Genomic DNA, 26,745 nt, shown 5'->3' with positions numbered 1-26,745 from the left:
AAGTACTCATTTAGTTACCGTCAGAACATTCGTGGAAATATCAAACAAACTGAAATGCAATGTCCGCAATGTAATGTTCCTATTGTTGCGGCAAAATGAGTACAAGCTTAATAATTCATACCTAAAATGTCTGCTTTTATTTATAGAATACTGTGTTTGACAGTAATAGTCGCAATTTGAATCTGCATAAAAATATGACAGTCAAATCAAATGACGATTGCGGCGATTGGTGTTTTGTGGTCAATATCCATGATAGAGGTAAGGAAATGAATTGAATTCAGTGCGTCAGATGAAAATTTTACACACGTATCCATTTTTTTAAATAGCATATGATTACTTGCATCAAACGTGCTGGGGCTCATGAAATCATCAGGCGAATGAAGACGTATCAAATAGCGAGGAACCCAAGAAAGGAATTGATAAAAAGGCAGGAAGAAATTCTAAGAAATAAAAAGTTTTCGAAAATTGGGTATTTAACTAAAATAACCTAATTGGTCCGTCAGATGATTGGTACGATAATTGGTTCTTCCCTTACAAAAAAATAAAATAATATTGTGACGTCACTTATCTGTACAGTTTTTACAGACTAGTGAAGTTTCACCATAATTTATTCCTTTTATTTCCGTATTTTTATATTCATTTAATACATTATACAACTACGATTCCAATATTTTGAGAAATCTACTTAACCCAATAATTTGATTTGACGGGTCCTCTTTTTGGTGTCTGTCGAAAAATAATGATCAACCCTAATAATCTATCTGTCTTCCAGAAGCCAGGGGTATTCCTTTATTCTTGAGTCATTGTTTTAATTAAACGATAAATACAAAGTTATATCTAGGCAGGATTATTTTTCCTTTCACCTGATCATCACATGATGTCTTCTAAGTTCTGATTGCACGGATAGCCGAGTCACGACAAATTAGCTGTGCCTCGGGTAGATCCCCGCGTAGGACAAGCTTTTGAACGATCCACGAAAGTTATTAGCTGTTTAATCCTTTTTTAATTTCAAATCAGTTTAATCTTACTGGACTACACTACCGCACCCCGTCCCCCCGTCCCCACTGGAGGCTAACCACCACCTCTTAAAGTAATATTATTGCCGTTGCGGAAGAGAGACCCCTCTCTATGACGTGCATTGCTTTGTCACGGTTCCACAATTGCATTAGTCTACATTAGGAGCTAATGGTAAGTCTCCAGCCCTCCAGATTGTAGAAGTCTTCTCTTTTTGCCGGCAATATGTATTGTTGCATTAATAATTCCATTTGATATCAAACCTTATTTGACCAGTATATTTTTTAAAGGCTTATTATCTGTTTTGGGTATAGTTAGCTATGTTATTAAATATCAAACCTAGTCCTCATCAATCCCTGACTTAAAACAACAAGCATCAACCATAATCATCTCTCCCAATAGACAAAAGAGTTCATCAGTGAATTCGCATTATCATTTTTGTCTGTATAAACAGGGTTTGCGTGTGTGTGTCGGTCAGGGCACCACTACAGGTGCGTTACGCTTTGCACACACGCGTGAGGTCGGCGCGGCCTGGTAAAACTGAATAACTCCCGCGTACGTCGATAAAACGCACCCAAAAACCTATATCGAGGTACAACTAGTAGGGTTGGCACTTGCCCGGGATACACTCGCTTGAAATTAGTTGGAACTATTTGTGTTTAAAAAGTTCGTATGACGAGTCACTGTTTGGAAATTTAAACGAATGATACTTTTACATTAGTGATTAGAGTATCAACCTGAATAAAGGATTTTAATTCTAAATCGGGTTATAAAATGATTAAGGTTTATTTTTTATTTTGTCTTCTTCTTTAATTCTTCCTTGCATAACGCTAACTCTAAAGATGTTCATCGGTAAAAACATAGCATATTGGATGTAGAAAAATTACCACTCACATTACCCTTACAAGCTCTAGTTACTGAAAAACATCGTAACCTGTTAAGTGACAACCCTAAGCGCACTGCGTTTATTCAGTTCAGCCAATTCGAGGAAAAACCCCACCATAGCTACAGTACGGACACAGATATACCTATATACAGCGTCATTGATTCGCGACTCCGCCGCTGTCCATGTTATATGCGCTGCCATCGTTAATTACCAGCTTATGTGCATGTCTGTACATATCTGTACATATGCTAATTAACGGTACATGTACACCGAGCTTGACGTATGTACAACCGAATACAAAGGTCTTTTTCATAATTGAAATGATGTGACATCGATATCCAACAATAAAAATTAGTGTTGCAACAGAAACTCGCTTGATTGATAACGAACTTGTTTTGAGTTCGACGATCTATTTTAATTTAATGTGTTTTTGTTGCCGCTTAAACAAAAAGCAAGGGTGGTTTTTCTTAAGCGATTTGTTTTTCTTAAGCCATTTCGTACGGAACCCTCAGCATTGCGAGTTTGATTCGCTACTGACCATTTATATAAACTTGTTTTGTATCTGTAGTTCTTAAAGTAAACGCCATAAGTTTCATAATTTTAGTAACAATTAGAAAGTAAACCATCTTGTATTAAAAAAAACGTTAAAAAACTAACGTTTTGTTCTTGTTGCTAATGATTCTAGCCCTTTGTGTTACTCATTTGCTTCTTTATGAAGAGTGGTCACTTGACAGGACAGTCCCCAACGCACTGAGAAAAATACAACAAGAAAAATGAAAAAAAAATCAACTTCACTAGTTTAAAAACTCGAAAGATAGAAGTATATTTTCAGATATATAGATTATCAGACTATCTTAGAACAAGGGCGATTAATAAAAAATAATGAGCAATAAAGGTAAACCTGGGCTTCAAACCATCAATTGTATGACGTCATTACGTCAATCAATGTTATGATTATTTATTATTATATTAAAAAGCAGCGTCTCGACTTTAAACACCAATTAACTTAATTCCACTTAAAAAATCATAAATACTAAATTAAATTATTCTCTAGAAAACCCGACAATTATATCTACAGAATCCATACCATCGCATCTCGTAACAAAAATCTGAAACTGATACTGAAATCTAGGTTCTTGGAATATGGAATAAGATTTCGTCAGCATTAAATTTTCCAGAAAATCTTAGAGGTTGTTACAAATTTAACGCCAAAATAGAATCCAATTTGATCGATACAGCGACCAATCGATCAATCGAGTCACGCGCATAGCGAACTGAAGATACCAATTGCCTTCAAATAGTAACAACCCATCTATTTGATGACGCAGTGTAATCGATCGCAGTCGATCGACTCCCACGGTCGACGCTGATGGCGGTAACTTCGCTAAATATCCGCGAAATTAAGAAACTGTTTACCTACTTCTTACATGTTATCTCGCGTAAGTCGTAAAAGTACTATCTATCAATGGGATAATAAAAATGTCATGTCAACAATAAAATAGAAGAAAAAAAGATTTTCTTTTTAAATATATTCCACAACTTCCACACCACGCCATCTAGTCTCAAAAAGCGTTTTAAATAGAGGAGGAGAACAGAATTTTGATTGTATAGAACAGAATTTACCGACCTGGCTTTCTCCTTCATGTTTTTATACAACGAATTAACATGATAATCAACTTTAACTTGAGCCAACAATAATAATTCTGCCATGTAATAAACTTTTAAAAATCTTTTCTAAGAGGAACCTATTTCTACAATTCCAGAAAGTCCTGCTAGCAGTCCTGGCCGTGGCGGCGCTCTCCGCCGGCAGCATCGTCAAGGCTCCTGGCGACAACTTCGAGCTGCTCATCCTCCACAACAATGACATGCACGCGAGGTTCGAGCAGACCTCACAGCTGAGCGGAGCCTGCACCACAGCTGACAGGGAAGCCGGCAAATGTTACGGAGGTTTCCCTAGAGTTGCTCACGTGTAAGTATCTTGAAAAATAGGAAGTAGATCATCATCATCATCATCATCACCCGGTCTCAGATAGTCTCAGTCCATTTCTGAATAGAGGCCTCTCGCATTAAACACCACTGAGCTGGATCTTCAGCTCTCCTTTTCTATCCAATCCCTACCCGCTGCCTTACGAATACCTGAATACCATCATATAACTCTACTCTACACTAGAAATAAAGATACACCCCACGAAAGAGGATCACCCTTATGGACAGCACTGCTATATTGTTATCAGCACTGCTATATTACCTTTTTCTGGTACTACGGGCTTATTGCCAGTGCGGGAGAGAGACAGCTCTCTATGCCGAGTGTAGCGGTATCTCGTCCCCACCACAGAATTAACAGTCTCAGTCCGAGTAAGAATACAGTTTCAGATTTACAGCGTCTCAAAATCAAATAATAATGTTTTTATTTCAAACAGGCCGTTCTTCAGACGCTTTTAAACCGTTATAGTAATGGTAATTTCTTAAGTTGAGTTTAAAATGTTACTCTATCTTAATAAAAGAAATAAAATCTGATGAGATAAATTTACGACTGTTAAATCTTATCTGTACGTAATATCTGTAGTATTATAACTAGGAGCCATAATAATTTTATTGTTAACATGTTACGGAGATCACTGACCATACGCCAAGTCATAAAAACACCATGAACAGTTTACATAACTGTTAGATAATATTGTATTTGAAATCTTCTCGAACATATGACTTTTTGATATATTTTTTATTCTTATTTTGATCTCCGTTGGGCCTATAGTGGCAAAATCAAGCAACTCGTACCGTAATTTAGAATGTATTTCTACGGATGAGGGCACATCATTTGATGATAAATTGAAAACATATATAAACACTATAATAATGAAAGAATGAACATCACTAGCTTACAGATTTATGTCTAAATGCAAAATAATAAAAACCATGTCAACCACTTCATCTATTACAACACGCTAGGAATTACGTACTGCTTTTATTTCAAGATTTGTGCCGTCAAAGCTCTCCAAACCAAATGTTGATCTACAAACCGTTGAATTCCAGAGTGAAGGAAGCGCGCCGAGCTGCCCACTCCGGGGAGGGTCCCCCCGTGCTGTACCTAAACGCTGGTGACACATACACAGGGACAGCTTGGTTTACGATATACAAATGGAAGATAGCCGCAGAATTCGTCAACGCTTTACAACCAGATGCAGTTGTGAGTACACAAAAAATCACAGAAAACCCTTTTCCGTTCGCACTTTTTCGTCTTTAAGTGTTTCACCGCGTTTTCGCCCGTCAGTTGTTACATCCCGTGCGTCTCGGTGTCGGAACTTTTGTACATAATGTGTTGTTACTATCTCAATCATCATTATTTTTCTAGCTCAATTGCTAACGTTGAAGTCACGTCGATTCGTTTATAAATAGCGAACCGAACTACTTTAATTAGCAGAACTCGTATAAGAAGGTAAACTTTCTGTACATCGGAATACTTAAGTTTGAAACTCTAACAAGCTCGGTCTTGATAAAAACTTGGACTGTCAATGCGAAGTATTAGCGTCACCATGGCAACGTGCTCAACATTATAACAAGCTTACGACGGAGGACAAAAACTTGGGAGAATTATTTCTCCGTATTCTGAGCGCAGAAAACGGGACAAATACAAAGATAAAATAAAACAGAAGCAATGTTGTGCGAGACTTTTCTGGGAAATGCATAATCCTTGTCCATTTGCATAAGCATGGAATTAGTCGTTAAGAGCGCTGGATGCATCTAGTTTTTGCTTCAAATCGAACGTGTAGGTAGGCAGGTAGCCTCCCTACTCTGTAGTACAATAAAACAAAATTGCCATTACTATCTGTTATGAGCATAATTTGCAAGTCGCGATCGCATTTAAAACACATTAACCCCTCATGCGATAGTTACGGCTGGTATAATTTGCAAACTGTTTCATTTCAACTTGTAGCCTCCAATCAATTTAAAATGCAAAACAAGTCGCGTTTTATTTTCGCGTCCGCTGTGATGATACATAAAATATTGACGCAGGGTCTGATACCTATGTATTTTACGTATATATATATCGGTTGTTCGCCATGGGTTGCATTCCTGATAGCTTTTCCAGTATATACGAACGTTTGTTGATAGATTTTTGATGTAACCGTTGTAACGATCTATGCATATGCTATCTACCAACAGTTAGCGCTCTGGCAAACTTTATCGTGCCATATGGACTTTAATGTCATAATAATAATAAGAACACTTTTTAGGTTAAGAGGTTATGAGGTTAAGCCCTAAAATGTAGTCAGTATGGAATTTATTCCTCGTATCGCGGGAGGTTTTACAAACATTCGAGTCACATGCCTAAGACATCGAAATTCAGAATAAGCATTCATGGATCTCACAAATGTACTTGGGGTGTGACCTAAACTTAGCTATACGTGCAATATATTCCGGGATGTAATACCAGTATCATTGATTTTTTGCAACATTAGCAACCGATATTTTAACAGTTTTTGTTCTCGTAAGCAAATTCATGTGAACAGCATATAGCAAAGTGTACATGCATAAGTGCTTAGTCATCATTACATGTCTACTATAGGTACTGCTCATTTCTGTACTGAGAGAAAATGAGGTTATTATTATGTTCTTTTTTATTATTAGTTTTCTCTTCAGTCGTGTCTATACAAAATATCACCTTATTGGAACTTCATGTAAAGATATAATTCAAAATCATTTCACATCGTTTTGATGTCATTTTATGCTGGGTATAAATTGTGTACAGGTATACGGTGATTATTGTTAAGCTTTTTACGTTGCCATTGTCACACATAACTTTAAATTATTATCTTTTTTATCATAGGTAGTGACGTTTTGATTTATTGATGACATATTTATTGCTATTCAGTACGCTGATCAATGATTATCGATTTTACTTCGCTGTAAGAAATAATGAAATTGTAAGTACTTTTCAATGATATCAAAAGTGTAATTTCTAACTTATACTAATTTTGACGATAAGAATTGAATGATACTAACATTTAAATTTCGCTTTTCTAACAAAATAAAATACGTTTTTCTTGTTTTTCAGCAATAAATAATGTAATCATCATTTGTGTATCATGGTGAAGGTAATTTGGTGATGGGAGTATTTAAGATTAAATTTTTTAAGTGTATTGGATTTGAATAAATAATAATTTGATAGTATATCTTGTACATAGAAAATCTACTAAAAATTCTAACAAACTAACAATATTAGTTTCAATTAATTGTAAATTGAAGTAAAAATAATAAAACTAACATGAAAAAATATTTTTTTCAGTCACTCGGAAACAATGAAATTGAAGGGCAAGATGTTTCACCGTTTTTACAAAACTTGAATACCGAAGTACTGGCTTGCAACGTTTATATAAAATCCGCTGAAAATAAGATCAATATTAAGAAATCTGCCGTGTTTGACATAAATGGAATTAAAGTCGGTATTGTGGGTTATCTAACACCTGAAGAAAATGATGTAGGTGACCTAGAATACATTGATGAAGTCCTGGCCATCACAGAAGAAGTGGAGAAGCTCCAAGCATCAAATGTCAAAATTATTATCGCCCTGGGTCATTCAACTCTAACCAAAGAAATGGAAATAGCTAAAGAGGTTGCAGGCATCGACCTGATCATTGCCGGTAATAAGAACATGTTCTATTGGAATGGAACTACTGTTTCTCAGACACCAGATAAGCCTATTGTTGTAACTCAAGAGTCTGGAAAGCAAGTGCCCATAGTTTCTTCAACAGCCTATAATAAATATCTTGGAAGATTAACTGCTAAGTTTACTGATGATGGAGAACTTATGGAATACAATGTAGAGCCCATTCTTCTTGATGCTTCAGTGCCAGAAGATTCTTCCTCTTTACAAATACGCAAAGCTTTTGCCTCAGACACTATTGCTAAGTTTGAAAGAGAAACACTAGGAAACACTGCCGTTGTTCTAGACGGTGAATCTTGTAGTCTGGAAGAATGTAATTTCGGAAATTTCGTCGCTGATGCTGTCGCGTATTACTACGCTTTACAGTACGAGGGTGAATATTGGACTGATGCCCCGATTGCTATCGTGCATAGTGGGGCTTTTGCAGGTTCTATTGCACCAGCTAACCGTCCTGCCCCCGTAACTAGGGAAGATATCCTCACTGCTTTACCTTTGGAGAGTAACCTCGTCACTCTCTCCATCACTGGCATCGGCTTGATACAAGTTCTCGAACATTCCGTCTCGGACTACAACGACGCGAACTCTGCGGGCCGTTTCTTGCAGTTTTCTGGAATTCGTGCTGAGTTTGACATGCAAAAGGAATCTGGATCGAGATTGGTGGAAGCACTTGTCAGATGTTCTAGCTGTAACATGCCACAGTTCTTTAGTATTGTCGAATCAGCAACATACAAAGTTATAATGCCTGCGGAACTTGCCAATGGCGCTTTTGGATACTCGATGTTGATGCCTATACCACGAGTACCATTGCCTTATGATTTGCAAACTTGTACGGCTGAATCTATTAAGCAGAGAACACCAGTATACCCTGAAGTGGCCGGTCGTATTGTACTAAATTCGGCGACGGCCTTCACTTCTTCAATGCTTCTTATTTCACAACTATTAATTGTTATCTTTTTGCATATGAGAATGTAATTATATATTAAAGAGTAAAAAAATAACGTTTATAGAAATATAATTAAATACGTTTTTTGATATTTTTTACGTTGTTTCTATTTTATCTATATTCCTTAGTTTTAAGGGAAAATCAAAACCCCTTTTACTCGATAATAATAATTCATCGGACCTTAGAAAAAAACGTAAGTATTCAATATGAAGCACATTTACTTGTTTAACATTCATAATCTTTTTGAATGTTTGTGAAGAAAACACACATAAATTGAAGCTGCCGTAAATATGGAGAAATTCCATCATGTGAGAAGGATAAGTGATGACAATACATCCCTGATGTTATTAAGAATGTTTGGAAATGTAACTAACAATTATTGAATGCTAGATTTGCATGCGAGGATATGTTTTGTGTTAACATATTGTGTTACTTTTCGTATTCTAGGTTTTAGACAGACTACATATGTCATGTTGAACTTGTACCGTAAATATTGAACTTAATAGCATTATTTACTAACTTCATTTATTTTGTTGTTAAAAAAACGCATCCGTTTTCTAGTAATAGATTTAAAACTCCTGTTGTACTAACCACTACGTATCATTTTTAATTCGATAAATAAATAAAATAATAATTGAGCGTAATGGTTCAATAGTATTAATTTCATGAATTCTTGTCAATGTTCCTCTTCATATTCATATTTCAATTGGTAGAAGTTTCTGCATATATTAAACATATGAAGCTTAACCTTATCCTGGGGGCTTATCACCAAGTCTTAAAGAAATACTGTTGCAGTTGTGGAAGCGTAAACGACATCTCTCTTCCGCAACTCCAATATCAACGTAATATACGTTGAGAAGTGGTGATACGGTTTCAGGTCATAAATATCGTGTCCATAATTCTAACTCTAAGTATACCAGCCAGACGAAACTGGAGTAAAAGAAATGGGCTCCGATTTCGGTATCACGCATCTTGCTAGCAGTCGACAACATTTTTATATTAATCTTGATCAAATTGCATGAACAATCATTTTGCTAAATAGTTTTAGTAGTTTAGTAGTTGTCGTTTTGCGTTAGCAACAAATGTAATACTATCACCGAAGTTCATCTGCATCCTCTGAATGTTAACCTGTTTGTCAATGTTGTGTCTCATAAATGAGTGTATGTTTGTGTATATTTGCATGACCTTACCGCCATCATCACTGCATGTATCTATTTATTTGTTTCAGTCCCTGGGAAACCATGAATTTGATAACGGCGTTGCTGGACTCATTCCGTTCATTCAGAATGTCACATGCCCAGTTTTAGCTTCAAACCTGATCCTAACCAAGGAACCAAAATTACAAGCTGAACCTAATCTCATGAATTCTGTTGTAATTGACATTAACGGTACGAAAATTGGTATAATTGGGTACTTAACTCCTGATACTAAATTTATAGCAACTAAAAATGAAGTAGAATACATAAATGAGGTGGTAGCAGTAGGAAAAGAGGCGACCATGCTTAAAAATAACGGAGTGAACATTCTCATTGCTTTAGGTCACTCCGGTTTTCTTATGGATTTGGAAATTGCCAAAAGGGTAGAAGATATCGATTTAGTTATAGGAGGACATACAAACACATTTTTATATAGTGGAAAAGCCCCGGATATGGAAGTAGCAGAGGGAATGTATCCGACTTTAGTGGTACAGGATTCTGGCAGGTTGGTGCCTGTAGTCCAAGCGTACGCCTACACAAAGTATCTCGGGCATTTATACCTCAACTTTGACAAAAATGGCGAAATGATCAATTATGAAGGTAGTCCGTTACTCTTAAACGATTCAGTACCGCATGATCCAGCAGTATTGAAAATAGTCAACCAATATAGAGAAGATATACAAAAACTTACTGAAAAAGTTATAGGAATCACTTCAGTAATTGTAGATGGTGAATCCTGTCGCTCAAAAGAATGTAGCATGGGTAATGTAATCACTGATGCGATGATACATAGATATGCTTCAGAATACAGCGGAGTTGGCTGGACTGACGCCCCTGTAGCCATTGTACATGGCGGCGGCATACGATCTTCATTTCATTATTTAAAATTACCATCAAATATCACAAGAGGAGATGTTTTACGAGTGATGCCTTTCGATGGAACCGTGATGAAAGTGGAATTAGCTGGTATTGATATACGGAAGGTGCTTGAACATTCCGTACACCGCTACAATGCCCTGTTTCCAACTGGTGAATTTCTACAGATGTCAGGAATGAAAGTAGTTTATGATTTAAAAAAGCCTCCTCACCAAAGAGTTAAGTCTGTTCATGTAAGATGTGGCGAATGCACACGACCTATTTACGAAGTACTCAATAAAACCAAGGAATATAAAATATTGATGCCTGCATTTTTGGCAAGCGGAGGCGATGGATATGACATGTTTACAGAATTACCTCAAGTCAGTTTGCACTTAAGCGAAATCGAGTGCACAGAAACATACATCACAAGTCATAGTCCGCTGTATCCTGCTATAGAAGGAAGGATTATTATCAAACATCAAGATCAAAATAACGATACTACTATTTTAAGAGGAAAGATGTTGAGCTGATGAATAGTGCAGCTTCATGTATAACTAGCTTTTCCTTTTTTCCTTGATAAGGAAGAGAACTGATTTAAGTTCTGCTTATGAAAGACTTCATCTGAATTTCCCTTAAACTTCTAAACTAGCCTTACAGGAAAACGGCGGTGATCATATTGTGGGGTGGCAAAAAATCAGAATTAAGATTCTGGTTTTGAAGAAGTAATGAAAAGGTCAGTGGAGTACTAATACTGTACGGAGTAATAATACTGTTATAAAATTAGTATGATATTAACTAAAAGCTAACGCTGAGAATTTTATATAAGCAAATAGGCAAGGTACGTGTTTCAAAGAGTGTACCAAGTGGGGCTAATCTTTTATCATTTTAAACGTATGCAGCCAGCATCTTTAATTGGTATGTCTACAATCGCTCGACGTACGGAAGTGACAAGTCTAAGCTGAAAGACCTATCAATGAACTGTCATTTCCGTTTGTTTAGGATATCGCTTTTATGGTAATGATACTTAGAAATGTCACTTACCTACGTAGTCAGTGTTGGCAAGTAAGGGGTTTATTTTCTTCTAAATACGGTGATTTTTGGTTCTTCCATGTATCTTTATTTACTTAAGAATAAAATTGCAATTGCAACGTTTTGTTTTATTTACTTTTTTACACTATATCTGGAGTAAACTGATTTGCTTCTCAAACATTTACTTCAATTGTCTTTAGCTTTTTGTTTTTTATTATAGTTCTTCTTTCAAATGGTTTCATCTAAATCATTTTTCTTACCTTTGAGATTTTTCTGCAATGTTTTAATATTGATTTAATTCAAAGTGCGTTTTTGTAAGTATCAGACTGAGCACGTTTTTCTAACTTTTGTACGATCTAGTAGACTGCGCCTACTTGGAATGAATCTGCAGCAAATTGTATGGCTATTATTTATTGTGTGCGTAATTAATATTTATGTAGTGTTCTATGTTTGGCATCTCTTCATTAACTAACCTTTGCATTTCCGTGTTGATGTTGTTTGTATTAAATGTAGCACTAAACTGAATGGTATTTGATTTGTTAACAACTGTACTGACTGCATGATTTTTAACCTTTTTATGTACCTTGTGTTTCATTTGTTTATTATTTGTTTCAGTCTCTGGGGAACCACGAACTCGATAACGGTGTTTCTGGTCTGACACCATTTGTTAAGAACCTCTCGTGCCCAGTGCTCGCCGCCAATCTCGTCCTTAATAAAGAGCCTGAACTGGAAGGTGAAAAGAACTTGATGAAGTCCGTTACATTTGATGTGAACGGCAGAAAAATTGGCGTTATTGGTTATCTAACTCCTGAAACGAAAGTCCTAGCAATAAGAAATAATGTCGACTATATAGAAGAAGTTACAGCTATAAGACAAGAAGCTGCCCAACTTAAAAGTAAAGGAATCAATATTCTTATAGCCCTTGGACATTCTGGATTTGAAAAAGATTTGGAAATAGCCAGAGAAGTGGAAGATATAGATTTGGTGATAGGCGGACACACTAACACATTTTTGTATAACGGTACCAGTCCCGATGCAGAACGGAGTGAAGGACCATATCCAACTCTAGTGAAACAGAGCAACGGTAGACTAGTTCCCGCGGTACAAGCTTATGCGTATACAAAATACCTTGGACAACTGCACTTAATATTCGATTCAGACGGGGAACTGATCAGTAATTACGGAAACCCTATATTATTAGATAGCTCTATACCTCAAGACCCTGAAGTATTAGACATTGTTGAGCGTTATCACAGAGATATTACACAAATAACAGAAACCGTTGTTGGTAACACTTCAATTGTTTTAGAAGGCCAGTCCTGTCGCTTGAAAGAATGTAACATGGGGAACATGATCACTGATGCTATTATACATAAGTACGCATCAGAATACAGAGGGTTCGGTTGGACGGACGCTCCCATAGCAGTCATCCAAGGAGGTGGAATAAGAGCATCTATAGCTCATAATACGTTACCAGCGAATATTACTAAAGGTGACCTTTTGCGAGTGATGCCATTCGACGGGTTTATAGTGAAAGGGAGAGTGAATGGAAGTATTATCTTCGATATGTTGGAACATAGTGTGAAAAAGTACAATCCCGCGTATGCCCCGGGACAGTTCTTGCAGATGTCTGGGATGATGGTGGTCTACGATTTTGCTAAACCCCCCGGATCGAGGGTGGTTCGAGTCTACACGCGTTGCGGTGAATGTTTGAGACCCGACTATCATATTATGAATGACACAGATGAATACAACATCTTGCTCCCTGCGTTTCTATCCATGGGAGGTGACGGCTTTTCAATGTTAAATGACATTCATTCGACAGTTCTAGATTATAACGAACTGGATTCAGTCGAGGAGTATATTCTTCACCATAGCCCGTTATACCCTTCAACCGAAGGGCGAATCATAATAAAAAATCTCGATAAATTGTCTAACTCAGCTTCATATCCAAAATTGTCTGCAGTAGCTGTGCTATTATTAATATGTTCTCTTTTTGTTAATTAGATTATTTTATGATAGACGCTGATTTTTTACGTACACCCCAAAATAATTGATAGTTGCAAGGGAAAATCTTTATTTTATTACGATGTAATAAGAAATCTCAGAATACGAATTAGTAAATTAAAGTTACCTATTTAGTTAGTTCATTATTCTCACTTTTAGATAATTTCATTTGTTTTTTTTTTGTATGTTTATGTTTATTCCCGTACCAATTATTTGTAAAGCAAACAGGGCCCCAATTCTGCTATTTACAACGGCCAATGAATGAATGAAATTTGGCTTAAAATGTCAATTTTCGTATTTTCTTAAGCTTTTTTCTACATAAAAATTGTAAATTCAGTACTGGACGGTATACTCAAGGTCAATATAATTAACTTCCAATTATTTTATTGACAAAATACTTAAGAGAATAGGAATAATTTCAAATTTAATCCAATTGCCATTCATTCATCCGCCATTGTATAATAGCAGAATCGGGGCCCAGGTAGACACCATTTGCTTAGAATGCTTAAAAAAGGTAAATAATATATATGCCAATTTCTATACAGACACATATTAAATAAATAAACGACTTATATATTTCAGTAAATTGCACTGCACGGATAGTCGAGTGGTTGAGGTCACCACACCCAACTCATTGCGCGCGTCCTGTCGCGGGTTTGATCTCCGCGTAGGACAAGCATTTGTGTAATCGACGAATGCTAGTTCTGGAACTGGGTATTCTTGTGCATATGATTTGTAAGTTTGTAAAACCACCGCAACACAAAAAAAAAACTAATTCGTTATGGTTACCTTTTTTGCTTTAAATTGTTTTTTAGACACAATTTTCTAAAGTGATTTTGACATATAGACACCAAGACCGTTTTCCATTTTTAAGTGACTAAACAAATTGGTTATAATTTTAAATCTATTGTCACATTTTCTTTTATAAGTTAGTTTCTACAAGTAGTTATAAAATCTATTGTAAAATAGTGAAATATTGTCTAGTTAATAGGCGGCTTCACAATGTATTCACGTAAGAAACTTCAAACAAAAGATAATGTCGTTTGTTCATTTGTTTTGCTCAAAGCAAAGCAGGATACATCCCCTTAAGAATATTAAGGTACTTATGGAGTAGCTTAAGCTAAAAGCCGAAGCCTGTTCAAACAAGGGTAGCTACTGCGATGCATTTAATGTTCAGTATTAAGTATACCTAGATGTTAACCAATATTACTTAAGAGATTATGTGCTTCCATTAAATTAATTTCCCTGTATTTATTGTAAATGATCAAATTATGTATAGTATAGAATAAGGATAAGGTGATGTTACAATTTAAAATAATATAGTAAATAATTTATCAATGTTTGTTTGAACTTTAGCCTGTAAACGTTACAAAAAACACAAGCCAAAACCACTCTCAGCGTAAAACACGGTAGGTATCTCTAAATACTTCGCAAGCAAATTATGAAAACACACACCGAATGTATCGCTATCAAAAACCGTGAACAGACAGTACATGACCCACACATACATCATATAGGTACAGTAATACACCGCACCATCCAATCAATAAAACTGCAATTGAGCGCCGACACAAAATATGTCCGAACAAAGTAATCACGATGATTGAATGATGCTGCCTCACATATACACGTGCGCGTATCATGCAGGCTAACCACCCCGTGTTTCAAAGTTTCAATGCATTCACAAGCGGCAAATTTTCTCTTTGAAGCTCGAATTTTGAAGTACATTCGGACATACCTACACTCATTGAAATCTGACGCTGGCATGTACTTATTCAAACGTAGAGTGGCCGGAAAAACAGGCGGGAGCCCTAATTAGCTTTTACAAACTAGATACTGCTTTCAGATCGAGCTCACATTATGCACGTGATGAATTCTTATTACATTGCGTCTTTTTGTTTCAGTCTCTTGGAAATCACGAGTTCGACAATGGAGTCCGCGGGCTGACACCCTTCATTAAAAACTTGACATGCCCAGTGCTAGCCGCCAATCTTATACTTAGTAAAGTGCCAGAACTTGCCTCAGAAACTAACCTTAAGAAGTCCGTAGTCCTCGACGTAGCTGGCCGCAAAGTTGGTGTGGTCGGGTACTTAACTCCAGACACCAAGGTCTTAGCAGTGCCCAATGATGTGGAATACAGAGATGAAATCGAAGCGCTCAAAGAAGAAGTGAAACAACTGCAAAGTCAAGGAATTGATATTATTATTGCAGTCGGTCATTCAGGGTATCTTAAAGATCTTGAAATTGCCAAAAAGGTCCCGGGTTTAGATTTAGTCATTGGTGGCCACACGAACACATTCTTATGGAATGGCACCAGCCCGGATTCAGAGCAGTCAGTAGGTGCCTATCCTACATACGTGACCCAAGCTTCAGGGCGACGAGTACCAGTGGTTCAAGCATATGCCTATACAAAATACTTAGGTAAGCTCCATATGGTGTTCGATTCCGACGGAGAATTGATCAGTGCGGACGGAGTGCCCATCATACTAGACCAAGCGATACCCCAAGACGAAGATGTTCTCCAAATCATTAACAGATACCGCGGCAATATTCTCAACATTACTGAAGAAGTTTTAGGGTACACTTCGGTTATTTTGGATTCCACAAACTGCCAAAACGACGAGTGCAACATGGGTAACTTGATCACCGACGCGATGGTATTTAAATACGCATCAGAATACACTGGGGAACATTGGACGGATGCTCCTATTGCTATCATTCAAGGTGGCGGTATAAGATCATCGATTGCTCACGCTCGATTGCCAACTAATTTAACAAAAGGGGACCTGTTAGAGGTGATGCCATTCGATGGCAGAGCCGTCACAGTGACAGTGAATGGCAGCATCCTTTTACAAATGATAGAACATTCGGTCGCTAATTACAACCTTCTCGAACAATCGGGGGAGTTCCTTCAGTACTCTGGCATCAAGGTCACATACGACTTGACTAAACCCCCTGGATCCAGGATCGTCAGTGCCGAGGCTAGATGTTGGGCTTGCAGCGTACCAAAATTCTCCAAAATTCTTGACAAAGACGTTTACAAGGTCATAATGCCTAATTTCGTTGCTATTGGCGGGGATGGGTTCTCGATGTTCAAAGGATTGCCAACCCGTACTTTAGACTACAATGAATTGATTTCAACGGAATATTACGTAACGCATCATAGTCCAATTTACCCACAAATTGAAGGACGTATTACTCTTATACGTGAAAATAATAGAAGTTCCTCTTATACAACAAAGTTGTCGATATTGTCAATCCTCTTTGCCGTACTTAGATTAGTTATTGCTTAAGCTCGTACAGTACAACACTTTTAGTTATTAATTTGCAATACAGACTGAAATTGAATGATATTTTAGTAATTAATTTCAGTATTAACTAATAATAAGGTGACTGAATCAAAGTATCCTACAAGTGTTTTTTTTTTTCTTTTACAAATAAATACTTTTTACAATATGCCCGGTTTGTTTTTATTTATTTACCTGATTAAACCTTTATTAATCAGTAGGTATAAACAAATTATAATATCATTACATATTATTAAGCCCATTGCTTCCTTCCTTGTTCATTATTCGTAAAGTTAAATCATACCATACTTTATTTTAATAATAATTTCTTATATTGAAATGAAATGTAACATAACATCAGCTTTTCCTTTCAGTCACTCGGTAACCACGAATTCGACGAAGCTGTGGACGGCGTTATACCGTTCATTAGAAACTTGAGTTCACCCGTATTAGCAGCCAACCTCATATTAAACAAAGTACCAAAACTAGAGGCAGAGAGCAACTTATACAAATCAATAGTTATCATAAAAAATAACGTTAAAATTGGTATCATTGGATACCTTACTCCAGAGACAAAGTTCCTCGCTCCAAGAAACGATGTAGAGTATATAGATGAGGTACCAGCTTTGAAAAGAGAAGTGAAGAAGCTAAAAGAACGGGGCGTCAACATATTGATAGCCTTAGGCCATTCAGGTTTTATGAAAGATTTAGAAATCGCGAGAGATGTTGAAGATCTCGACTTGGTCATCGGAGGCCACTCGAATACATTCCTATGGAACGATAATACTACTTCTGAAAAACCAGAAGAACCCCAAGGACCGTACCCAACAGAAATAGAACAAGCAGACGGGAGAATCGTCAGAGTAGTACAAGCTTATGCCTATACCAAATACATGGGAAAACTGCATTTAGTTTTTGATTCAGCTGGTGAAATAATCAAATGCGATGGAACACCCATACTACTAGACAAAGACGTACCTAGGGACCCAGAACTAATTGAAATAATAGATAAATACCGGAACGATGTCGATCGTATAAACAATGAAGTTGTTGGAAGTTCATTAGTTTACCTAAATGGGGATTGTCGCCTAAGAGAATGCAACTTAGGTGACCTCATTACTGATGCTATGTTGAATTTTACCAGGGAGAAGTATCACGAGCAATACCCTGACGTGAACATAGCCTTGGTGCAAGGAGGTCGCATACGAACCTCGATAGACCATTCCATAAACTTACCTGGAGAGGATCCTACGCCATTCACTCTTACGAGAGGCGATTGGATCACCGTCCTGCCATTCTCTGACACGTTAGCTATAGCATCCATGAATGGATCAATACTTAGACAAAGTCTAGAGCATTCTGTGTCGACATGGCGCGTCATAGACAGTACAGGACAATTCCAACAATTGTCAGGTATGGAAGTAGCCTACGACTTATCCAGACCTGTCGGATCTCGAGTTGTTAAAGCAAGAGCGGTGTGTTCAAACTGCGGCTTCAATGAATTACAGGACATTCAAGATGAATATGAGTATAAAATGTTAATGCCAACTTTCTTAGCGAACGGTGGTGATGGATACGAAATGTTTATGGACCTACCTAAAGAAACTGTTAATTACAACGAATTGGATAGTGTTTTATACTATCTTAGTAAATACAGTCCCGTAGATAATGAAGTAGATGGACGTATCAAAGTACTTAATGAAGATAGAATAGACATGGATAGATCTAACGTTAAAAGTGAAGGCAGGAGATCAAACTCGGGAATCACAACTAAAGTTTTCGACTGGGCTTTCGTACTTACCGTTTTAGTCCTAACCCAATACTCATTGAAAATGTAACTTAGTTTAATTTCAAAAATATTAGTCTAGGATTTTAAGGAACCAGTGTTAAAATAACGAGTAGGTAGATTGTTTGAGAGACCAGACCCTCTAGCCAACATGAAAAAGACATTTAGTTTTGATAAGTCACATGACTGTTTCCTGTTATCTAAACACATTCGTTTTCCATTGACGTTATTGATTGTAGAAACGTCACGTGGGTAGAGGGGGCAGTTAAGTCAAACTGTTTTATATTTATTTTAGTTCATATTAATATTTTCAAGTTTTTGTAACAATACTATTAAATTCGGGAAATTTTAGCGTACTATGTAGAAATGTTTGTAACGTTGAGCGCTTTATAGAATCAATTTTTACTCATAAATATTGTTATGTTATTAGTCTTTTGTTATGTTTTATAGATACTCATACTTAATTATGTGCATTTTTTATAATTTAGTTTAGTTTCATGCACTTGCTTTTTAACCGACTTCAGAAATGAGGGGATTGTCAATTCGTCTGTATTTTTCTTTTTTTTTTATCTTAGAACCTCTTTAGTTCCATAAAAAAACATCAAGTTTGGCTTGTATTAGAAGTCGGGTATGTTTTTGTTGTTAAAAAAATATTATAGATGATTATTCGAGTATTTATTATTGTTATGTAGTATTTTCCATTGTATGTGATAATTTAAACTATTTAGGTACGTACAAAATGTGATGTTTTGGTATTAGCTTTTTGGCAGCTTGTTAGCAATTTATTTATTAATATTTATTTTTGTTTTGTTATAATGGCATCTCTCTTTGTAGTCTACCTCTTACGAAGTACATAGTAAAGGCAATTAAAATAGTTATAAAATTTTAAGTTTTGTACAATTCATATAGATATTGGATGTTTGTAAGCCAGAAGAGGAAATAAAAAATTGATAAAAAAAATTGGGCTTTTACAAAAAAAAAATAGACTTCAATATCCATGTATCATGATTTATCGACCTATTAAAAGAAAACAGTTTTAAAATCAATAAATTGTTTATAAATAAAAATATTATGTTCAAATACCCCATGGCTTACAATAATCCAAATTATATTAAAATAAAAGTTATGATCGTATTAGGAAATGTTCGGTATATTAAGAAATAAAAACACAGTTATATTCCACACATATTATTTTAATCAGAAAGTAGAGTAAACATACAAAATAGTAGACATTCCTACACTACGTTATGTAGTCTCAATTCACAGTTTAGAACCATTACTGTTTCACTAGGTCTCGTCATATACCTTTTTTATGGCAACCAGCTCTTGTGAACTTCTGCCAGTGTCGTGTAGTGACTAGTGACGTCATATGGTTATTGATATAATTGCAGTTGTGAAACCGTGTCAGCGCACTACCGACATCTATCGGTGTCGCTCTTCAACAACTGCATTAGTTTTAAAAGTCGTAGAAGGTCTTCTACGGACAAGTTTCATTTCTCCGAGCCCAAACCCTGAATATATATAATTTATAAAATCTTAACTGTTGACTTGTCAAAAAAGATACTCGGACTTTTTAAATTGTTTTCGATACAATGTGACATGATATTGCCTAGGCCCCTGTTAAAGAACATTTTCAAAGATGATTATTTTTCATTTAAGTCTTGTTTATGCAGTTTTTATTGTAGATGGAACTAAACCTGTGAATGCGAGAATGGGCTTACCATATTAATAGTACTGGGCTTACCATATTAATAGTACTTAAATATACTAAAAACTAAGTGTCAGGTGTAAGACACGACTAACGACAAGAGTAATAGACTACTTCAGAAAAAAAATACAAAACAATGTCAATATAGAATGTCTATTACTAAATTACAGCAAAATAAAACGTATTAAAGTCCAAAACTATTAAATAATTGTTAGTAAAAGTGACTTAACTAAGTTAGCTAATATAAAAATTTTGCTTACAATAAAATAACTAGATAATAAATTATAAACGTTACATAAATCTAATAAGTACAAAAAGGAACATTGTTTTTAAACAATAACTGATAGCGAGATTACTGTTAAGTCACTTAAGCTGTAAAACTTCCGAAAAACCTTGTTATTAAAGCTTGTAAAAAACATAACTCCATGTAATAGGTTATGTATAACCGCCATTTTGTTCGAACAATTTTAACATTTGAAGAAGTCAAATACTCTTCTAGAACAACATACATGGTGTTCTCTTAACCTACAATATCAATTAATTACTAACATTCAACAATTAGATCTGAAAAGACAATGATATATCGTAGACAATCAAGTTTATATTGTTGACACTTACCTACTGTTTAAAAGACAAAATTTTAAAGTCTATGATTAAATGATTAATTATGCATGTGTTACCTTATTTAATACAGGCAGAACTACAGGTAAAGAAAAAAAACCCGTCTTCGATTTCAATTCCCTTCATTTCTTCGTTCATTCTTTTCCATTCATTACTTCCAGCTCCTGGTACCTACTTCCTGCTATTTTTTTAGAGATAGATATATAGTAGGTACTTATTTATTGACCATATTCTAGAAATGCAGCAGCTGTATCCATAAGTTTGCAGTACAGTCAGGCATTGAAGTCGCAAAGCCCGTCTAATCATTTAGGTAAAATGGCCGATACCCCTTTTTTGAGTTATACAATATACTTTAAACCTTCCGCATATGGGAAGAGGCCTGTGACCACAGTGAGACGAGTATAAGCTGGCAATCATAATAAAATGACCTGAATGAAATAAGAATAACCATGACAATTAATTGTCAAAGACTTCACACTCAAACTAACAAGCCCATGGCAAAGCTGGGCAGGGACAATGTAAGTACCAGGAGAAGTCAACCATACCAACTAGTCATTTCGCATCACGTAAGCACCACCACCCAACATCTAAGATGTTCTCTAAGCATTCCATAAAAATTTAGGCACCAAACACTCAGGTCTACTCAATTACCCACAAAGTTTGGTCTCAAAACCATAGCGAATATTACAGTTAACTGTCAAAGTTTGACAAGTGACATTTTGTATTGTCTATGATTCAAAATGGGTGTCGCCAGGACAAAACTCTCGTGCATGTTATGTATAGCAATGATCTCTTACAGTTAAAACCGATGCCGATATACGTGTTGCACAAATTCTTAAATGGCACATTAATTTTTGGTTTTGAAACAAAAGCTTTGCAAGTTAAGATGTTGAAAAATCCTTATAGGTGTCGTAGACCTGAAGACCAATTTCTAAACATCACACTTTATAAACAACCTCATCGTTCAAAAATTATAAAAAACCCTGTTTTCATGCTTTTCGATAGACACACTTACTACTAATATATAAGACATACTTTTCTATTACTGGAGATCACACAAATGATAATATAACTTTTATATACCGAACACAAATTAAAAAAAAACGAAAAGCTATAAAGAGTTGATCGATTAAGTTACTTCTAAATGCAATATGATTATATTTTCTATATAGAGAGTTATTCCCTAAGATTCTAAATTTTAAACCGGTGTTATATTAATTCTTAGAGCATTGGAAAATCAATCAGCTATATTGGTACCTGTAGGTGTATTGTAAATACTAACTTACATCTCTTTATACAAAACAAGCAAAATAGTGAACATACAATGGTATGCAAATGACTATATATATTTTTTAATTTGAACCAAATTAAATGAAAAAGACTTGTAAATATAATTGTTAACAGAAAAAAAATCCTCTGTGACAATATTCACAAAGTAAAGGCTTACCAAAATATTTTTTGTAGTATAGTTAATAAATTAATATCAATAAAACAAACTTAGCAAGTCTCCAGCAATCCTACACTATAACTATGGCAAATAGATATGGCTACTAATTAGCACATGTCTAGAAAAATACACACAATAATATAGACATCAAAAGTCAGTAGACATTATAGGAGACTAATTAGCTTCTGAAATTACAATCAATACGAGCGTCAATTCTATTAGGAAATGTATTCTGTTTCAAGTTACATAGTTCCAAGGTTTTATTCGCCGCCATACTAGACAATTGATTTCAGAAGGTAGAATATTATTAGCGCCCTCTATCGACAATAGCATACATAGCATTCACAAGATGGCCGTAAAACTACAACTACGAGTCGTCGCTTCGCAATATCTTTTACATAAACATATGTACTTCATTTTCATTGTTTCGTGTATAAAATGATTGTCGATAGAGTTCGCGAATTTAGACACTAACTAAACTACTGGTAGTCATATTTGAATCCTAATCACATCAAATATCTACCTATTTACTAGGTAAGTTTAACTTCTGACATATAACTTAAAAAGAAAACAGAAAGTGTTGTGATTTCGACCCCAACTCCCTCTAGGGCCGACAAAGCTCTTGGGTTCACATAATAGTATATCCCTGTCATTATCAAAAGTCTTCAATTTTCTCTCATTTCGATAAATACCCAGTCAACGTTTAAATAAACTTACTCTAAAAATACTATTGTGGACTAGAAACATGGTATGGGTATTAACTTAACCAAAATATATTTTTGTCGCTCACAGCATAATATCAGTTTTGAACCTAACCATATTTTTATATAACAAAGTTTTTTGTGCGATAAACAAAGATAAAAATATATAAGAAACATCCCGCATTTCCAAGTGAATAAAGACCTTATCAGTAAAACAAAATAATAAAAAAATTAAAAAACGAAAAAAAAATGGCCTTTTAATCAGCCACTTAGTCAATTCACAATTTATCCCAGAAAAACAAATTCAGCAAAAGCAAAAACGAGAATCTAAATTTAATTTTAAAATTATCGCATTGCTGGCTGGCTTTTCGCAAGAAAAAGAAATAAAATCAAACGCAAAGCAGTAGTCACAAAAAAAAGTATTTAGGCCAGCTAAATAAAAGAATTTAATTCAAATCCTGTGCCCCGTACCCGGTATAGAAGCGGGACATGACCGGCGCGCCCGGCATTTGGGGTGGGGGCACCTCCCAGTCAACAACCTTGGTGAAGCCATGAGGCAACACGCCCATCATGATGGCCAGGCACTGCTTCATGGCCTCCTGGCACTCAGCTAACTCCTGGCAAGGCATATAAGGATCTAAATCTGTAGCTAACTCACACAGCGGTTTGTACAGCTTAGTGGCACGGTCGTGATCGCCCTTCTGCAAGGCCTCGATGACTTCGCTGCTCAGAAGCTCGTTCTTCTTCTTGGCAATGGCCTCTGGGAGGTTCTGGACCACGGGCAGGTTCTGGTACAGCGGCCAGTCGTTGATGCAGGCCTCGCACTCGCAGAGGAACTTGTACTGAGACTTCAGTATAGCTTGACGCTCGTCGCGAGTGTGGATAGCATGGTGGGCTCTGGAAACACATTCCAATAATATTAGAGTACTGTTTAGTCGTAAAATTCAATAAAATCGTTAATATTGCATAGGAGTAATTGAACTCGAACTAAACGCATAGGCATGTTAGGTTTTGTGTATTAGGCAAGCTAAACTAGTATTATTTTAAGCGAAATATTAATAGGTAAATGTTAACGTTTTGTTATTTAACAGTCGACCCATAAGGCCTCGTGGTTGTGTTAATATTCAAGGACATTATGTATTCGAACGCTGAACATCATCAATTATTCATTCAGTCAAAAATATAACAACATCCTCTGGAAAATATCTGACCCCTGATCCCTTCAGTAAAGACCCCGTATGTAATTACATAAAAGGAACTTAAAGTACTAAGTATCTATACAATATAAATAGCTGCCTCCTCGACTTTGATAGCCTTAAACATATCATATGTACATATAACATCTTAAATCGCAAAACCACGGTGAGCTAGTACGATAGTAAAAAAACTGGCCATTATGTTACATACCTAGTCTACCTGGCTACAATTATTTTATGAGTATCACTGACAGTTTGAAATTAAACGTCACGACATCCTTCACGTGAAAATGACGCACTTCCTGCTACATTGTAAAGGAAATTATCTCAAGACATTTGACTGTGCGTTTCTAACAATGATCCAAACGACCAACGCCATATCTTTTATCCAGTTGTAGGAGAGAGACACCGCTATAATATGTCCCGCTTCCACAACTGCGATATTACTGAGGCATGGACAACTCCCTAAAGCACAAAACCCATCTTTATAGACTATAATTGAGAAAAAGAATCTACTTTTGGTTCCGTCCGTTGCAAGCGCTTACAGCTTGCTCGCTTGGCTCCCACACAGTGATCACCGTCGAATCCATCCTGTCGTCGTCACGTGGCACCTCGTCGTACCTAATTCCAATTAAACGTAGCCGAACATTAGATAACATCCAAATCCAAAACATTCTAGCCATTCTAGTCACTCCAGACTACTGTGCAACACCTAAGGATCCTAAGAACCCATTTGTTCGATCAATTGAAACATCCATGCAAACTAAATTGTTAGTCGGTTCGTTAGTCACGAGTACCTAGTTATTCAATCGATCGAACTACGAAAGCGAGCCATGCGTTGTCACAAAAAATAAAAACTACGCAAAAAAATACACATCTATAGATAATCTGACTATTCTCTTACCCGTAGTTGTCCACAATCATAGTCCCTTTCTTAATAGGGCGAAGTGCAATCAGACTCATCCGAGTAGTGCCCAGTTTGGAGTACCTCACCACATTTGGTGAGCAGGAATGGTTAATCAAGCTCAGGAAAGCATAAGGGGCGATTCCTAAGTTGTACTCATCTACAAAGTTACCGCTTTCATTCTCAACATTAGCAGTAATGCTGTGCATATTAGTTGGACCGGTCATCATGTGCAACAAAAGTGTTCCTGCAGCAAAGCGCTTGATCTTTTGTTTCATGTATATATCGCCACCGTCAAGCTTGTTGAAGTTAACGACAGCTAGGCAATGCAACAGTACTGCAGCACTGACACTCTTCTGGAATATATCTGATATATCTCTCTTTTCATCATTTGTGCAGAGTGTTTGGATAGAGCTGTAATATTGGGAGTCGTACACCCACCTATCTCCTTGATTTCCATCGACAATCACATGTCCCCAGTGATTAGTGTAGAGAAGTGTTTCTGCATCCAACACCGAGGCAAACACACATTCCCAGTCTTGGTGATCAGTCCTAGCTTTGATTGTAATCCTCAATGCTAGCATTTCTAGTTTGCTGAAATTCATCCTTAACAAAGTTGCTATCATTGGGCATTCATACATATGGTACTCTTCCCATGCCTTATCTCCACATTCTTTGTCGCAATACATGGTAAAGCAGCAGTATGGACACGGGCGCAGGGTAAGCTTCCTTTTGAAGCAGTAACCACAGCACAAAGCCAACTGATTCTTCATTACCATTCCAATATAGGGGTCTTCTTGCACAATAACTTCGCCGACAGCGATGTCTTCATTGGCAATCACATGTCTACCAATATCAGGATCATACTCCACTCTCAGTTTGGCGCTTGCACTTATGTAACTCTTATGCCGAGGACCATTAAGTTTCAGAACCTCAAGAAAATCTGGATCGTCCACATCTTCCTCATCTGGCTCAGGATTTAGATTTAAGCCCTCTTTGCACTGGTTTTTCCTCTTCAACAGCTTATCTCTAATCTTTTCAGGGTAATGTATAGTAAATATTAAATTGATGTCAGTCAAACAATCTTTATATTTCTTTAAAGCTGCTAGCACAGCAGTTCTGTTGGACATAGCCAAGGAAAAGTTTTCAGATAAGACTGGAGCAAAGCATAGAGCCATGTTATAATACTGGAGTGCTTCATAGAGAGATCCTCTTTGGTAACATTGGTTACCAAGGTTACGGTAATGTGTGGAAACATAATCACACTTCATTACTTTCAGCAAAAGTGGTATGAGTCCATAACCTCTGAGAAAACTGTAGACAAAGAGGACCCTCTCTTCATTCTCTGCCATAGCCAGTAATTGTTGGGAGACATGGTGAATTTTATTTTCTTCAGTGAGCTTTTGTAACAGCTGTTTGTAAATAGAATCAATTGTGTATTCGAGGTTATCAAGTGGATACATATTGATTACTTTTTATTGTTTCATCAATCAGAAA

General features: G+C 36.2%; 3 protein-coding genes across 4 annotated transcripts in view; 2 read left to right on the top strand and 1 right to left on the bottom strand.

Moving 5' to 3' along the window:
- LOC113491672 overlaps positions 1-18,960 on the top strand; it is a 58,714-nt gene extending 39,754 nt beyond the window's left edge. Inside the window, exons 2-7 of the mRNA XM_026868760.1 lie at positions 3,664-3,869; positions 4,934-5,087; positions 7,188-8,450; positions 12,207-13,415; positions 15,503-16,468; positions 17,260-18,960. Coding sequence (XP_026724561.1) covers positions 3,664-3,869; positions 4,934-5,087; positions 7,188-8,450; positions 12,207-13,415; positions 15,503-16,468; positions 17,260-18,723 — 5,262 coding nt within the window. The 3' untranslated portion in view covers positions 18,724-18,960. The remainder of the gene's footprint in view (positions 1-3,663; positions 3,870-4,933; positions 5,088-7,187; positions 8,451-12,206; positions 13,416-15,502; positions 16,469-17,259) is intronic.
- LOC113491654 (protein 5NUC-like) lies at positions 8,556-11,710 on the top strand. Its single transcript, XM_026868737.1, has one exon. The coding sequence runs from the start codon at positions 9,629-9,631 to the stop codon at positions 11,090-11,092; it is 1,464 nt and encodes a 487-aa protein (XP_026724538.1). The 5' UTR covers positions 8,556-9,628; the 3' UTR covers positions 11,093-11,710.
- An 886-nt stretch (positions 18,961-19,846) lies between the features above and the next one.
- On the bottom strand, positions 19,847-26,731 carry LOC113491641 (SET and MYND domain-containing protein 4). Of its 2 annotated transcripts, XM_026868715.1 has the most exons (3): positions 25,249-26,731; positions 24,861-24,965; positions 19,847-24,045 (listed from the first exon to the last, which is right to left on the bottom strand). In XM_026868715.1, the coding sequence occupies exons 1-3, from the start codon at positions 26,709-26,711 to the stop codon at positions 23,595-23,597; spliced, it is 2,019 nt and encodes a 672-aa protein (XP_026724516.1). In that variant the 5' UTR covers positions 26,712-26,731; the 3' UTR covers positions 19,847-23,594. The 2 variants fall into 2 exon arrangements, with proteins under 2 accessions (XP_026724516.1, XP_026724526.1); XM_026868725.1 differs by lacking the exon at positions 24,861-24,965.
- Positions 26,732-26,745: the final 14 nt, after the last annotated feature.

This window comes from Trichoplusia ni, chromosome 1, assembly GCF_003590095.1.
Source record: "Trichoplusia ni isolate ovarian cell line Hi5 chromosome 1, tn1, whole genome shotgun sequence".
NCBI lineage: Eukaryota > Metazoa > Arthropoda > Insecta > Lepidoptera > Noctuidae > Trichoplusia > Trichoplusia ni.
Note: the sequence above shows the minus strand (reverse complement) of the source record. Positions and strands in the feature narration are given on the sequence as shown.

Excerpts from the sequence above, each read along its gene's own strand:
- LOC113491641 (XM_026868715.1), bottom strand. The coding sequence starts at position 26,711 with ATGTATCCACTTGATAACCTCGAATACACAATTGATTCTATTTACAAA. Across the intron at positions 24,966-25,248 it reads ATGATTGTGGACAACTACGG|GTACGACGAGGTGCCACGTG; the intron begins GTAAGAGAATAG and ends AATTGGAATTAG. Across the intron at positions 24,046-24,860 it reads TGCAACGGACGGAACCAAAA|AGCCCACCATGCTATCCACA; the intron begins GTAGATTCTTTT and ends ATGTGTTTCCAG.
- LOC113491654 (XM_026868737.1), top strand. The coding sequence starts at position 9,629 with ATGTTAACCTGTTTGTCAATGTTGTGTCTCATAAATGAGTGTATGTTT.